The 17,479-nt window shown below is 40.5% G+C and overlaps 1 protein-coding gene across 4 annotated transcripts in view; it reads left to right on the top strand.

The window, feature by feature from the left end:
* Window positions 1-368: 368 nt before the first annotated feature.
* The window catches only part of Rtn3 (reticulon 3), a 56,519-nt gene continuing 39,408 nt past the window's right edge, over window positions 369-17,479 (top strand). For 2 of the 4 annotated variants that reach the window (XM_087599717.1, XM_087599664.1), the window contains exons 1-2: window positions 430-714; window positions 14,243-14,299. In XM_087599717.1, the coding sequence (XP_087455843.1) occupies window positions 570-714; window positions 14,243-14,299 (202 nt within the window). In that variant the 5' untranslated portion in view covers window positions 430-569. Of the gene's footprint in view, window positions 715-14,242; window positions 14,300-17,479 lie in introns of all 4 variants that reach the window. The other 2 variants (NM_001009953.3, NM_080909.3) reach the window with 1 other exon arrangement.

Here is a 17,479-nt window from a genome sequence, read left to right as displayed (position 1 = left end):
AGAGGGGTCTCTAGACATTATTCAAGGCTTTCACTTTCTTTGAAGTCGCAGGCTAGTATACATCAGACAAAGACATCAATTAGAATTTATAAGAAGTTATTTGCATTTTATAAAGGCACAAAGAAACAAGTTGGGGGTAGGGAGACTGGGCACGGTTAATCTGTAGCAAGGGCTGCAGTGGCGTGCGGGTTCTAGCGCTTAGCCACGCCCCTTACGTCAGTTTTTTTTTCCTCCACCCCCCACCCCTAGAGGCCTGCCCCACCCGCGGGCCCTGTCACACTGCGTCCTTTCCTGCGGGAGCGCAGAGGGACAGTTCTTGCGCCTGCGCATTGCGTCGCTGCGCGCCTCCCAGGCCGCCGCCCGCGCGTCCTTAGGCTCTTTATGCGCATGCGCGCCCGTACTCTTCTCCCTGCGGAGCACGGCTGAGTCAGTCAGTCTGTCGGAGTCAGTCTTCCGAACAGGCTACGCCGGCTACTTCGGAGAACTAGCTGCTGGATTATTCTGTGTCCCCTCCCACTCTCCCGCCCCAAGTCTCTCTTCACCCTTCTCCCGCCCTTGCTCGTGCAGCCATGGCGGAGTCATCGGCGGCCACTCAGTCTCCGTCAGTCTCCTCGTCGTCCTCCGGGGCCGAGCCGTCAACGCTTGGCGGCGGCGGCGGGAGCCCTGGAGCCTGCCCCGCCCTGGGGGCGAAGAGCTGCGGCTCCTCCTGTGCGGGTGAGGCGCGCGGGGGGCTCAGACCCTGGGGAGCGCGAGCGACTAGGTCTCTAGGAAGGGGCGAGTGACCTACCGCGGCCGCGGGCGGCTTCAGCCTCTTGGCGGGCATTTGAGGAACAGGCAAAGGGGGAGGGGAGCGAAGGACCGAGCCGCGGTGAGGAAATAACGGGGTGTGAAGAAAACAGGTTGGGGGCGGGGTGGTGAACTAGAGTGGGCGTTGACACTGACCCCCTGTAAGAGAGGACACCGCAGTGGGGTGAAAACGGGGAAAGGCTAGGTGCACGGAATGGATCGAGTTCGGAGGCCCGAGAGCCTTAGGGTGGGACGGGGGTGGGGGCGACTTAGAGAAGGATTAGCGAGCTTCAGAGGATTGTGACAGGTGGGTCGCTGGAGAAATGAAGTCGTTAGGATTTTGAGAGGGGTGGTGGTGAAAGGTGGTGTTGCAGGTTTGCAAACTGGTTGACACAATCTTAAATGGGTGATAGCCTTCCAAAAAAAAATTTTTTTTTTGTTCGCCAGAAGGATCAGGAAGTTCTATTACTGTTTTTGGCTAAATTGAATACCAGGGGTTTTTTTGTTTGTTTGTTTTGTTTTTGTTTTTTTTTTTTTCTGAAACTCTGAGGTAGATATATGCGTGATGAGAATAGCATGGGAAGATTTGGGAGGGAGCTGCTGATAGTCCAAGATGGATCCTTGGCTGCATCTGCAGCACAGCCGGCTCTTCACCGGTGCATCGTGGGGGTGGGGACACGCGATCAGTTGCTATAATAAATACAGTCATGCCAAGCCATCACCATCACCATGTTTTGATTTCTTGTTTTCGATGGCATATTCTTAATAGCAGTATAACAAAGGGGAACGTTTGCTGCAAGGAAAAGGAAATTCAGACAAAGCCTGGGCTGGTTAACCCCCTTCTCCCTGTGTGTGAAAGGACTAGGAGGGACGCTGCCGGCCTCCTTTAGTTTCTTTTGTATACATGTCTGCCTGCTGGTGGGAGCTGACTGGCAAGCTCCCCTCAGATCAGAGAGATCTGCACTGCAGATGCCTCCTTGAGGAAAAATATGCACCGCTGGCAGGTGGTGGTTCTAAAAGAAACTGAGTCTTTGGTTAAAAAAAAAAAAATTCGGTTTGTCAAAGGAAGGATTTTGAGAGGTTTAGAAAATGCTTTGTTGACTCCAGCGCACATATGAATTGTGAACATAATATCCCTGATCTTAGCATCAAATATATTCTCTTATGTTTCCTAATACTGACCTTCCACTTGTCTGAGAGCTTTGGTGCCCTGCAGAATTCTCCGGTGTGGTTATGGCCATTTGGATAAATGGTATGGGGGGAAGCTTTCTGCAGATAAAAAAGGAATGAGGCAGCGTATTTGGAACCCTGGTTCTGTTTAAACCACTAGCATTTCTCTTCCAAATTTTTGTGTTCTGGGCTAACTTCCAGATGAACAATGGCTTTTCTATAACTTAGCGACTTGATCCCCTGGCTTTAATCACTGCTTACTGTTTGATTAGCCTAATCCTAATTTCCAAATTTCTGATAAAAATCTAGGTTTCAGAAGTTGGCCTTTTGTGCTGAAGAGCAAATGTTAAATATTGAGTGTTAAATGTTAAATATCTAGCTAGCACTAGGGAATTAAAAATTTTAGTTCTAATTGTGATCAAATGGTGGAAAAAAAATTAATACGAAGTAGCCCAGGTTGGCCTTGAATGCAAGATGACTCTGCCTCAGCCTCCATGGGAACTACAGGTGCATGCCACCACACCTATCAAGAATCAACATTTTTACCCTTTTAATGCACTGTCATAAGGGATTGGCTCCCTTGGTACACCAGAGGAATGCAAGTATATACTGCCACCCTGTGAATTTTATATTAGCTGTACTGATATACTAACATGCAGTATTTTTGTTTAGCTTGTGTTTCTGATATCATTCACTCATGTCACATGCCACATTGTCATAGTTTTACTATTGCCATTTCCCTGTGTTTTATAAATACAGAGTCTCCTTCTGGAACTCATTAACATATCCCAGCAGGCTTTGAACTTTCTTCTGTCTCATCATCTCAAATCCTGGGATAATAGGTGTGAGACACTATGCCAAGCTACCTTGCTTGTTTTGTTGTTGTTTTTTAACATACCTCTTTGTTTGTTTTGATTTTTTGGCTTTGTTTTTTGAGACAAAACCAAAACAAACAAAAAGGTAGCCCATTGTAGCAGTGGCTGTCCTAAAACTGGCTCTGTGGACCTGGTTGGCCTGGAACTCAGAGATCCATATGCCTTCTGAGTGCTGGGATTAAAGATGTGCTGCCGCCACCACCACCACCACCGCCGCCGCTGATTTTTAAAATACCCCTTTATGGTAGTGAGAAAGATGCTAAAATGAGGCATTTTGACAACACTGAAATTTATATCTTGAAATAGTATTCTGAGTAGATACAATTGCTTTGCACTTCCCTAACAGTATAAATCGCCTAGTATGACCCATTTTTCTTAATTTTTGTCTAGAATTGTTTCTGTGACATCAACTGTAGACATTTTGTCACTATTGACTCTTAGTGAGGGTTTTGTTTTTGTTTTCCTTGTCTTGTAGTGCTATATAGATGGAACCTAGGGCCGTGCTGCTGCTAGGTAAACCTCTGAGACACATCCCTAGCCCACTATTGGCACTTAAAGCAAGAGTCTATCTGTAACTACAGAAGTACTCAATACGTTTCTGTTGAATGAGTCATCAGGTTTACAAGCTGGAAAGGAATACCTGAAATACACACACAACGAGTGTCCTATCATAAACTACTGCCCATTGTTAATTAACTGATATCAAAGAGCAGTAGTTCAGTAGCGCCAGTGGAGTCTTGTTGGTCAAGTGACTACTTGAATATAAAAGTCTATCGTATGGGGCTAACAAGATGGCCCAGTGCATAGGACTTGCAGGTGACTTAACAACCTGAGTTAGAGCCCATGGGCCCACGTGATTTGTGGGGAAACTGACTCCCATGTTGCTCTGACTGCCATGATATACATGTTAGTGTGTGTGTGTGTGTATATGTATATACAGTATGTCTGTGTACCATGTGTGTGTCTAGTGTCCTTACAGGTCACACTTCAGGTTGCTGATGGTCAGGGACTGGATTCATAGACATTTATAGACCATGTAGGTACCAGGACTAGAACCCAGTCCTCTGGAAAAACATCCTGTGCTCTTAATTGATGACCTATCCCTCCAGCACTATGTTTGAATTTTAAATATGGTTTTCATATTTATAACATTGAAATTTCACAATTTGCTAAAGGCTAACTACTTTTATGAAAACCATAATGTCAAAATAAAGCTACATTTCACTTCATGAAACTTGCTCAAACAATGGCATGGGTAATTGAAAAATATTTTGCTGTAACTATTTCTTTTGTTTCTCTCCAAACTTAGTTCTGTGTTCTATTCATGGTATCATTCCATGCTTTGTTCTAACAGCCAGTCAAACATTAACTATGTAATTTAGATTTACAGTATTAACCCTTAAATTACAAGGATCCTAACCACTTGTTTATATTAATGTCAATATCATATTCATTCCTGATTATTCATGGTAGCATCATATTTACCAACAAACAATATGAGTGCCAAAAATGACCTGACTTCAATTCTGGTTTATCCCTTTTTAATTAATTTATTAAATTGTACTTATTTAAGACAGGGGTCTTCACTGTATAGCCTTGGCTGGCCTGTAACTCACTGTGTAGATTAGACCAGTCTTGAACTTGCAGACTGCCTCTGCCTGCCTCTGCCTGCCTCCCCTCTGGAGTGCTAGGATTAAAGGCATGTGCCTTTTGGGTTTCTCTCTTTTCAATGGTTCTTTTATGTGCATTGGGGTTTTGCCTTTGTGTATGTCTGTAGAGGCTGTTTGATCCCCTGACACTGGAATTACAGATGGTTACGAGCTGCCATGTTGGTTCTGAGAATTGAACCTAGGCCTGCTGGAAGAGCCACCAGTGCTCTTAACCACTGAGCCATCTCTCCAGCCCTTGGGTTTATCTCTTTAATAATTGCTGTTCTTGTACAAATCCTGGGCTTTAGTTTCCACTTCATAAAAATGATAATAGTTGGTATGAGGATTAAGCACACAGAAAGCACATACTTTGCCTATAGTATGTTAGCAAATAGTGATTAATGTGGAGGGATAAATACACATCAGCTGTGTGAATAGATGCTTTTGCTTTGTGTCCTTGAAAGCAAACTACTTCAAACTACTTCAAAAAAAAAAAAATCTGTTAACAGTACCTAATACTTGATGCATCTGACAGTTAACAAATTATCTGCACATAGAATAGTAATTGAATTACAAGTGAAAAATCCTAATCTTCCTTAACAATAAAAGAAAATTATTGTTTTTGCCACTAGTACTGAAGTGTGAGTGCAGGGCCTGGCCTATACTACACATGCAGTCCACCGGTGAGCTATGTGTTCATAGCCACTTTTGTAAATACATATTTAAAAAATTGTAATTATGTGTATGTGTGTAGCTATGTGTATATACAAGTGCAGGTTCCTACAGAAGCCAGAGGTGTCAGATTCCCCCTGGAACTAGAATTACAGGTGGTCGTGAGCCATCCAGTGTGAATTTTGGGAATTGTACTCTAGTCCTCTGCAAAAGCTGTGTCCTCTTACTGCTGAGCCATCTCTCCAGACCTCTATCCATTTAAAAAAAAAAAAAAGTTTTAATAACTCTAGGCTTGGTGGTGCTCATTGTTAACCCCAGCACTTAGAAGATAGAGATGGACAGTTCTCTGAGTTCAAAGTTAACTTGATCTACATATCAGGTTCCATAAAACTATGTTGAGAAACTATATCAAAAACTAAAAAAGCAAGGAGGGGGACTTGGCATAGCATTAGTATGTTTAAGTATTTTTTGTACCATTCTGGCCATAGTAAATACAGTTATGATACATTATAAAATGCTTGGCACAGCAGATGGTTTAAGAGATAGCAAGAATAGTCGTATCAGAATAGTCTAGAAATACCTGATTTGATTTGGGTTTTTTTGTTTTTCAAGACAGGGTTTTCTATGTAGCCCTGACTGTTCTGGGACTTGCTCCTTAGACTAGTCTGGCCCTAGAACTTAGATTTATCTGTCTCTGCTGCCCAAGTACTGGAATTAAAGACATGAGCCGCCCTGCCCAGCGACTTGATTTTATTTATGGATGCACCTGAACTTTAACTTGGAGTCACCGTGATTATTTACATAGTTTAGGGTGAGAATTTTAGTGGTTTTATTTTGTTGCTGTTCATTTATTCTTTGCTTTTGTGTTGAAACCCTTTTTGCCTTTTAGTATTTTAGAAATGGTCTGAAAATAGTGGCAAGAACAGTGTTGTTTTATTAAATTCATCTGTGAGGAAATTGTTCCTCACAATACACCAGTCACCTGTTCTACTCAGGTGAATGTTGCAAGCGCTTGTAAGGTGAAGTTTGGTGATGAATGAATTAGTGACGTGTCACTAAAGGAAAGAGGAAATTAAGTTTATCGGTTTTGTTTGAGCCAAGCATTATTTCTCCTGAAAGACACTTCTCTTTAAGGTAGTGATAGTCCTAGAATTGAGCATTGCTTAGTTCTTGGCAGACAAATAAGTTTTGTGTCCGTGACTGTGTGTGCAGTGATCCTGTGTACCAGTGCGTTTCGTCTTCAACTTTTAGGGTGAAGGATGAATTTAACCTCCTAAACTTTACACACCTTTGAAAAACAAAAAGGATAGAGTGTTTGTCTGGCATGTGCTAATCCCCTTAAAAACAAACAAACAAAAAACACCTTTCTGGATAGCAGAGGTGAGCATATCTTTAATCCTAGTACTTGGGAGGCAAAGGTGAGGACAAGGCCAGCCAGGGCTATCTATATATTAAGACCTTGTTTCAAGAAAAGAAAAAAATGTTGCCTTACTTTTATTCTATAACAATTATTGAGTATAAATCTACAGTTGTTTCAATTATGGCTTATTGTAGATGTTTTGAAAGACATGAACATGCTAACTGTGCTTAAGTTATAACACTATTGCTTCTGGTTGCATCATGGAAGTCTTTTTACTGTGTATCTGTGATTTACGGAAGCCATATGGCTGTCCTACTGCAGCTCCAGAGAGAACCTCTGCTGCTGCTGCTGCTGTGGCCATCATCTCACTGTGTACTCCTGGGTGTACTCTATATAGACCAGGCTGGCCTTGAACTCATAGATACCACCTGCCTTTGCCTCCCAAGTACCACCCCAACATAATTGCTATGTAAGATTTTTCACTCAGGGAAGGTTAATCATTAGCAGGTGGGCCACCTTAATGGTATTTTTGGTTGTTGTTGGTTTTTGTTTTTTTAATTTCAAAGAATATTCTTACCTCTTTTCTGAAATCAACTGACTTGCTACTTCCTGTAAAAACATCTTCATAACATAACCAGTGGAGATACATGTGGGCTCTTGCCATTGTCACTGGCAGTTTGCCCTTCAGGATACATGGAAGGGTATTCTGGAAAACTTTTTTTTAGATTTTTTGTTTATTTGTATGAGTATACTGTAACTATATTCAGACACACCAGAAGATAGCATTACATCCCATTACAGATGGTTGCGAGCCACCATGTGGTCGCTGGTAACAGCTTCTAGTGCTCTTAACTGCTGAGCCATCTCTCCAGGCCTCTGGAAAACTTCTTAAGCAAAATTAATACATAACCTCTTTGTTCTGTTACGGCAGAGTGTTTCAACAATGAGAATTGATTTGGTTCACATTTAAGGTAGAAAACTTGATAATGGTGGTCTTTACCCAACTGGAAATTGAATCTAGAACTCAGTGAGTACTAAGCAGAGATGCTGCCACTGAGCTACAGCTCCCTCTCTTTGTACATCTTATTTTTAGTCAAGGTCTCACCAAGTTTCCTAGGCTGTTCTTGAACTCACTTGTGGCAGAGGCTGTTCTCAGACCTTCACTCCTCAAGCAGCTAAGATTACAGGTATGTGCCAACCAGGGTTGGCTAGTAATTCTGATACATTAACATTTACCTACTGGTTTAAGTCATGCCCACATATAATAAATCAACAGCAGACTATATTAAGGCTCTTTGTAAGGGACTTTAGGAGACAGAAAGACAGAAACAACATAGACTGTTCCTTTAGGGGCTATTTTCAATAGAAGAAAGACTTGTATTGTTTATTGGTGAGTTAGGTAACAAGGTAGCAATACAACAGCCTAGGTGGAGACTCAGGCTCAGAGAAATTAAACCATGCCACAAATTTAGCAACAGTCAAGATGGTAGATTGGCTGGAATTAAGGAATGTAAGGCCCAGATCTCTTTCACATAAGCATATATACTGCCTCTATGGTTAGGATTTTGAAGAAGCTTGTGCTAAAAATAGTCCAGTCACACAAACAAACAAGTACAATAGTCAGTGTTAGCTATAGATAAATAAAAAGGTTAGCCTGCTAGTTTAGGGCTGGCAAAATGGATCACTAAAGGTGCTTGCCACAAATCTGATGATTTGAGTTCATACCTGGGACCCACATAAAAGAAGGAAGGAACTGACTTAGGTCCTGGTACACACAAACCCCCACACCCATGTTGAGTGCCAATATGTTGTAGAAATTACCAGATCCCAACCTGGGGTTTCTACCCCGACTTACATCCCAGATAAAAGTGACACACAACCTTTGTATTTTTTTTTTTGTTGTTGTTCTTTTTTTCGGAGCTGGGGACCGAACCCAGGGCCTTGTGCTTCTTAGGCAAGCGCTCTACCACTGAACTAAATCCCCAACCCCCCTTTGTATTTACAATAAGCCTTAGGGTAGATTATCAGAATCTACTTTCCTATTGATAACCCCAAATTATTACTTACTACTTACTATTACTTCATCTGGGCTGCTCTTAACTCCAGTTGGCCAGCCCTCAGGGCCACATTCTCTCTGACTTCTAACTATTGGCAGCTCCTTCTTCCTCCTCCTGCACCGTCCTTTTTTTCCCTCCTCTGAACCCAAGCCCAGGAAACCTAAACCCTACCTATGTCTCTTCTGCCCAGCTATTGGCTGTTATCATCTTCATTTACCAATCAGAAATAACTTGGGGTCATGGTCTACATGTGGACTCTTATCTCTGGGACAGCCAGGTCCTGGGGGCCTGCACTTAGCATTACAATAAATAATGAAAGACCAAACCTCAACAATAAGAGACAGATGGATGGATGCACGCATGCATGGACGGGTGGATGCATGGATGGATGGATGCACACATTTATTTACGTGTATGTATATGCACACACATACATACATATTGACAGAGTTTGTTTTGTTTGCTTGGGTTTTTGTTTGTTTGTTTGTTTGTTTTCCAAAAACTCTTTGAAGACTAGGCTGGCCTCAAATTTATAGAGTTCCACCTTTCTCTGCCTCCTGAATATTGAAATTAAAGGAATGCCCACCACACCTGACAAGTAACACAGTGTTTAAGGAAAACCTGGACTGATGAGATGACCTAACACAGTGGTTTGGTTCTCAACCTTCCTAATGGTATGACCCTTTAAAACAGTTCCTCAAGTTGTGGTGACCCCCAACTATAAAATTATTTTCACTACTACTTCATAACTGTAATTCTGCTACTGTTACGAATTGTGATGTATATACCTGTGTTTTCGGGTGGTCTTAGATGACCCTTATGAAAGAGTCATTGTAACTCCAGAGTGTTCTTGACCCACAGGTTGAGAGCCATTGGTTTAGCAGGTAAAGGTACTTAATACCAAACCCAGTGTCCTAGTTGGGTCCCCAGAACCCATGTGGTGGAAACAACTGACTCTTGCAAGTTGTCTAACCCTTACATGTTCTCTATTTGGATGGGGAGCAAAACTGTCCTGGAGAAACTTAGCAAACAGCCTAAGTTAAGTTAGGCATTCATCACTACTGCAAAACTTACTAGTAACTATTCCTTCAAAGGTTATGATGACCCTTCATCTCTGTGTTCTTCTTGCTCTAAACCCATCATTTCAGTCTAACCAGAAGAAAAACTGTAAGACATTCTGTAAAAATATATCAATTGGTATTCCTCAAAACTGTCAAGATCACCTTGACTCCTAATCCATGGCAGCTTCTCCTCCTCCTGCACCTTTCCTTTTTTCCCCCATGGTCTTCTGAACCCAAGCCTGGGAAACTTATAGTAATCAATGTTAGCTATAAAGCTAAATAAATAAAAAAAACCAACTTGCTAGTTTAGCTGGGGAGATGACTCAGTTGGGTACAAACACAGGGACTACAGTTCAGATCCCTTAGCATTCAAGTAAAAGCTGGGTTTGATGCACATTTCTGTAACCCCAGCATTTGAGGGAAGCAACTTTGTAGACAAGCAGCTCCTGGGGTTCATTGACTGGCCAGCCTAACCAAAGTAGCAAGCTCCAGGTTCCATGAGAATGAAAAATTGTGGAGAACAGAGAAAGATACCTTATGTCTGCTTCTGCCCCCGCACAGTCTTGCCTCGAACTTGCATACTTACACATATCAACACGGTACATACACACACAATTATTCAAAATCATAAAGCTGGAAAAATCTGAGAAGCTGTCATCTTCTACAAGTTAAAGGTGTGATAATGCCAATATGTGCTGATATCCTGCATGTCTTCGTAGCTGGTGAAAAGGGTCTGGGGCTGTGGCTCAGTTGGTAAAATTCTTGACTAGGATGCACAAAACTCTGTTCAGTAACCAGCACCACATAAGCCAGTGGTCATGGCACATACCTGTAATCCCAGCTCTTGAGAGGCTGAGGCAGGAAGATTACCAGTTTGAATCTAACCTTAACATACTGATTTCCAAACTACAAGTCCCAGGCTAACCTGAGATACACTGTAAGATCTTGTTCTAAACCTTGAAAGAGACAGAATATAAATGAATAAGGAACGAATGCTATATAAGCTATCCCTTGGATTCATTAATGGCATTGAGTCCTTCAGGTTTTTTCTTTTCCTTCTTTTCTTCCTTTCCTTTTCCTTTTTCTCCTTCTCTTTCTAAACAAGGTCACATTGTGTCATCCTGGTTGACCTCAAACTTAACAGTGATCCTGTTTCTGCTCTCCAAGTGCCAGCATTACAGGTGTGCATCAGTACCACGTCCTCCCTTATCTTAACTATTATTTCTCTACTTTCTAGCATCCAATCAGAAGATGTCCAGGTTGTCTCCATTCTGTCTTGCTTAAGTCGTGATTGTTTTGCTTTGTTTGGTACTGGAATTACAGGTGTGTACTATCATGTCTGATTTTACGCAGATTTCCAATTTAGTAGAAATCTGAGTTCTTTTTAAAACATGTGAAAATTGAGTATTGTGCACATGGTTGGCATCCCAACACTCTCAGAAGATGCATGGTGAAACCCCGTCTCCAAACACCACACCCTCTCCCCCCAAAAAACCCATATGTGAGAGTGATTCCTCTATGTACAAGATATATCATTTAGTATTTAAAGGCATTTGGAATCTGCTCAGTTCCTTCCTCCAGAATGCTTTCCCCACTCCCTGCCCTGGCCCTGGTTCACCTAAGACCGTAAAGTCTCTTCTGAACTGATCTTTATTTAACCTAGTGGCTGTCCTTGCTGCATTCCAACAACTTACACTACTTATGTTTGATATCTCTTACTGTATTAGACTAGCTAGTGTATTTAGCTTTGGCTATTACAGAAAGTTATTTCATTAGTATTAGAAGATTAAGATTGCCATTCTCAGTTCACTTACCTGCAGGGTAGATTTGAATAGGAATATAATATAGTTTTGTAAGTTGGAAACCTCTTGCAATATTGTTACAAACTGCTGGTTATCTCTGTTCTCTATCAGAACAGATGCTATGCATACAAATTGGCAGGGCGGAATTTTCCACTGGGTGGGGGTTATAATAGAAATGAACAGGCGGACAACTGCCAGATTCATAGGTCGGTCGGTCGGTCGGTTGGTCGGTCTCTCTCTCTCTCTTTCTCTACCCCTTCTCCCCTCTCTCTCCCCCCTCCCTCCTCTCTCTCTCCCCCTCTTGTATTGGTCTTACTTAAAGCTTAAAGGAGATTTCCCCCCACAGCCAGGTTATAACATTTATTTTATTTTTGGTTTTGCGTATTCTTTGAGAAGCCAAGACTGTCCTTAAGCTCACAATCTCCTACCTCTGCCTTCTGAATTCTGAAATTATAGGTGTGTTCCAACACACCTGGCTATTTGTTTAGGCTTAAACTGATCAGTTGAAAGATTTAATGTTAATTGCATATTGAAATGGACCCACTTGGAAACATTGAACAAGAGATAGTAAACATTTTCCTCTAAAAAGAGGGGAGAGCCTTGAGATAGTACGTTGTGCACTTGCAGAGTCGGTTCCCAGCACCCACACTCGGTGGCTCACAAATGCTAGGGAATCTAATGCCCTCTTTTAGACTCTGCAGGCACCTGAACTCGTGTACATGCCCTTATATAAATATACATGATTTAAAATAATAATAATTAAGTTATTTAAAAAGAGAGATGGTTCTTATGTCTAAGAATGTATGTGATGATTCATCTTAAAGCAACTTGAAAGTGAATTTCAAACTTCTGGTCTTGAATTAATGAGTAACTATCTGATCCCCACCAAATTCTGGCTTAATTTTAATGTGCTCTGTGTTTGTTACAAAATAATTTTCCTAAATTTATACTTACAGATACTATGGCTTAGTTACTTAAAGCAGTCTTCTGTTTTTAAGTATAACTTTAATATTTGTGAAAACACTTTTATAATTGAAAGAAAAATTCATGTATAATGTTCTGTATATTTAGTACATTTGCAGGGAGTGTTTCGTGTGTGTCTATGTGGGTGCACGCATGTCACAGTGCATATGGAGATCAGAGGACAACAGTTATCTAGTGTAATGTGAGTTCTGAGATCAAATTTGGATTGTTAAGCACCTTTACTGCTAAACCATTTTTCTATCTCAGAAGACGTATGTTTGTTTGTTTGTTTGTTTGTTTTAGAGACAGTTTCTCTGTGTATCCTTGACTGTCCTGGAACTTTGTTTGTAGATCAGACTGACCTCAAACTCAGAGACCGACTGCCTCTGCCTTCACTGTGCTGAGATTAAAGGTGTGTGCCACTACCACCCAATGACATTTTTTTCTAATATATTTTATTTTTTGCTGAAAAGATTATGTTTTCTTAGGTACAAAAAGCAAAATCTTCCTTCTATCCCAGACAGCAACTTTTCTGCTCCTCTTTTTCTTTTTTGGAAATGGGATCTCATTATGTAACTCCACTGGCCTGGAACTCTATATAGATTAGGCTAGCCTGAACTCACAAAGATCTGCCTGCCTTTATCTCTGCTTCTTGAACATTGGGATTCAAATGTGTGTGCCACAATTCATGGTTCTGTGTGTGTGTGTGTGTGTGTGTGTGTGTGTGTGTGTGTGTGTGAGAGAGAGAGAGAGAGAGACAGAGAGACAGAGAGACAGAGAGACAGAGACAGTGGTGCCAGAATCTTATGTATCCCAGGCTGTAGTCAACTGATCCTCCTCCATTTAGTTCCCAAGTGCTTGGGTTACAGACCTTCATACAGGTTTCACCTCAGACTTTTAGTCCCTTCTGTTAATCCGATTTGTTGCACTAAACATGTGGAGCACAGTGAATGTACTTTTATATTTAATATGCAGGCTATATCAGTATACATAGCTTCACCTGTTTTTTGGGCAGGAGGAAATGGGGCAAAGTTGTGTTACTTGTCCTGGTCTCTGAACTTAGATGACCTTAGGATCCTGTGCTGCTGGGCTGTAGGCAGGCATCACTACATAAAGCTTGTACTTTATTCTTTTCCAGAGCACCAAGTTAATTGTTTAGATGTTGTTTTTAACTAGTCATTTATGGTAGACATTTACGTGATTTCTAGTACTTAAAACCAGTGCCTTACACATGTCCTTGTACACAGTTGTACTTTGTAGGATGGATTCCTGGAAGCATTAACTATTTAGTTAAAGATTATGTTTACGGAGCAGATAAAAAAGATGTTACATTTTTTTATATGTTGACAGATTGGAGGAGTGTTTTTCAAAGCTGAAAGATTTCTCATTTAGCCCTATTTGACCAGTGAATTATGATTTTTTTTAAAGTATTGCAGGTAGGGTTTTGCCAATTAAATATTTTTAAAGTGCTAATAATCTTAATGACTTAATGCTTCTAGATGTAATAGGAAATTATTTAAAGCAAGCTGGCAACTAGTGCTTAAAAACCACTTTGCCAGAGGGCAGCAAAGGAGTATCTGTTCTTGATGTTGTGAAATGGTAGGGCTTCCTCTTTCTTCCTGAAGGTGATAATGCTTGTCTAAAGAGATTGACTTGGTGAACTGGTAGAAGTGCGTCCTGGGAGTGAAATGAGGTGTCACTGGCAGGTGAGTGAAAACAGCCTGAGTCTTCCCTTGGCTAGTAAGCCCAGCAAAAATGATGATGTTTGACCCTCCAGAAAAAGAAAAGTTACAACGAAGATTCCTGTGTGGGGTTGTCAAATTTTCATTCTGTATATTTTCTTTCAGATTCCTTTGTTTCTTCCTCTTCCTCTCAGCCTGTATCTATATTTTCGACCTCACAAGGCAAGTTCATAATTTTTTTTCACATTAATAAAAAGAAAAATGTTAAGAAAGAGGCTGTAACTGAGGATGAGGTGGAAATCTTTTATTGCCCCCACATTTCTTAAAATGAAAACGAATTACTAACCCATCATTTCTCTACTTTAGAGTTGCCAGTAGGTCCCTGTGAAGCTTAATATACTTGAATGAAGCTGAGTGAACCATTTATACCAAAGTTTTAAATGTAGCTTTGACTATTACTTAAAAATTAAAAACGTGGCCAGTGAGATGCCTCCACAGGCTAAGGCACCTGCCACCCTAGCCTGGTAAGGCGAATCCATTTTCAGAGCCACGTGGTAGAAGAGAATCAACTCGGAGGGTTGTCTTCTGATCTCCATCCACAACTTCTCTCTCACACAGACACGGCTTAAAGTGTCTCGGATGATAGTACAGCAATTAAGAGCTCTTGTTACTTTTCTGGAGGCCCCAAGTTTAATTACCAGCACTGCTGTTGGGTAACTTACTGTATTGCAGTGCCCCCTTTAGGCCTCTACAGGCACTGAACTCTATTATGCACATACTCACCCCCACACACACACACATGCAATTAAAAATAATTAAATAATTAAAAGCAAAATAATCTTAAAAATATTACAGTTTTCGTGTAAGATTTGAGACTTTTCAATCCTAACATGCATTTAACCTATTAATTTGAATTTATTTGGAAGCAGAATGAAAGAATGCTTCCAATGAAAATAACAATATGCTTCCTACAAAATAACAACCTAGCTAAAAAGTTTAAATGTAAATCTGTCTGAAATTTATCCCAACAGCTAAGCTGTTTTCAGATGCTTAGAAATATTGAACAAGTCAGTTGACTTATAGCAGTTAAGGCTCCTTATCCTAGAGAGTAAGCAGTGACTTTAAAAAAAACTCCAAGTGTGGTATTCACACCTATGATCCTAGCACTCTGAAAGAAGAAGCAGGAGGCTCACCTGTGAATTCCAAGCCAGCCGGGATTACACAGCAAGAAACACCCACCTAGGTACAAAACAACAACAACAACCCAAAAAAAAAACAAACAAAAAAAAAAAACCCATCAACCAATGGGAAAGATCTCTTAAGTTAGTATGGCAGCTCCTGCCAAAAATGTGTAAGCATGATGTATACTTTGTTGATTATATGTGCTAGTAAAATGCACTCCATTTGTACTGTGTACTAAACCCAAATAAAAGTCAATGGTAAACTTACTTTTTAAAGAAAAAATGATTACACTGTTATAGCTTAATAATAAAACACTTGCCTTCCATGCACAAATCCTTGGGTTTAGCCCCAGCATCACCTAAGCGTAGAGGCATGGGGGAGAGGAGGGCGTCCTGTGTAATTAAAGTCACTAGATAGCTCTCAAAAGTTCTATGAAAAATAGTCATCATCCTAGCTGGGATTTTCTGCAGCTTGGATGCTGGCTCATAAGGAAGACTTTGACCTTGTAATGATAAAAGCACAATGCTGGGGGTGTAGTTCAAACTAGAGCGCTTGCCAGGTATGCATGCGGCCCTGAGTAGGATCGTCTGAAGAGAGGTGCTCAGTGGTTAAGAGTACTGTCTGCTCTTGCAGAGGAACAGGGTGCAGTCTCAGCACCAATGACAGCTTATAACTATAAATCCAGTTTGAGGGGGATCCAGTGACAATTTCTGTCCCCTTAGGCCTGAAATGCACTTATACATGTAAAGCACTCATGCCCATAAACTAAATAGAAATCTTCCTAAAATTTTAAAAAGAAAGGATGAGAACCTTATGAAATAAATGGTTTCATGCAAACTGATAACTTAGCATCCCTAACTCCCTTATAATATCCTTAATTACATGATTTTAAGATAATAAAATATCAGAATCATAATTCTGCTATCTTATGAGCCAGGTGTCTTATGTGTTTACTTTCAAAGTTTTGTGAACTCACAAGTAATTCACATATATAAAAGTAGTTATATTGTTCTGATATTTTAAATCTAACCAGATAGCTATTTTTAAGCTATTTTCCCCTCATTAGTTGATAATTTAAACAAATAAATACTGAATTTATTTTATTCTGGAAGAAAAATACCATATTATAAGTAAAACAAATAACTTTTTTCTTCAGTAGTAAAAACTTCAGATTTTGAAAAAACACATTTGAGTCACTTTTCACACAGAAAAGGAATAGTTGATGTCCTGGATAGTAATATAACTCAAGTCAGTTGCTAATAAAGGGTTAGGAACACAGTGTCATACTGAAATAGCTCTCTCTTAGCCCTTACTTGCAAACAGTACACATATACCTCAGTAGAACATAGATAAGTAGCTTCAGTGTTACACTACATTCTAGTCTTCAGAAGAGCATGTTGATCATTCTTCCTTTTTGCTTACCAAAACATTTTATTTTGACTCATGCAGCTTCAGAGCAGTCTTATGTAAAGGCAGTTAATAGTGCTGTATCCCTGACAGTGTTCCAGCCCAGACTCAGTCTCAGTCTCTGTGTCTCTCTCTTTCTCTCTCTCTCTCTCTCTCTCTCTCTCTCTCTCTCTCTCTCTCTCTCTTTCTCTCAGAATTATTTATTTATTTTATGTATATGAGTGCATTATGGCTATCTTCAGTCACACCAGATGAGGACATCAGATCTCATTATAGATGGTTGTGAGCCACCATGTGGTTGCTGGAAATTAAACTCAGGACCTCTGGAAAAGCAGCCAGTGTTCTTAACTGCTGAGCCATCTCTCCAGCCCCAGCCTCTTTTGTAGCATTTCCCTTGCAAACAACAAAAAAACAGGATTTAAAAGTCAGTTTAGGGGAGCTCTGCTAGTCTGGAAGTCAGCTTAGATTAGTGTCACTAATCAGTATGATTAGCTATACTTTGGGGTAGCCAATACTAGAAGTTTCTAGTCTGCCTTTAAAATAAGTATATTTGGTTATGTTCGGTTAACAATTAAAACCCTGGGATTAGAAGTAGTCAGAGCTCACAGAAGCCTTTCTAAATGTTGCCACTAGCAGGGACCTTGATTCCCTATTACTAACTCAACTAATCCCTTATCCCTTACCTGAAGGAAGTCTTGGGGCAAACATGCTACTTTTTTATCTATCCAAACTATATCACACAATACATAGCAGTCATTAAGTAGAACATTTTTAGATTTAAAATTATTTGTGGACTGGATTATAACTCAGTGG

This window comes from Rattus norvegicus, chromosome 1 (genome assembly GCF_021556685.1).
Source record: "Rattus norvegicus strain SHRSP/BbbUtx chromosome 1, alternate assembly SHRSP_T2T, whole genome shotgun sequence".
NCBI classification, from domain to species: Eukaryota; Metazoa; Chordata; class Mammalia; order Rodentia; family Muridae; genus Rattus; species Rattus norvegicus.
This window is presented reverse-complemented; position numbering and strand designations above follow the sequence as displayed.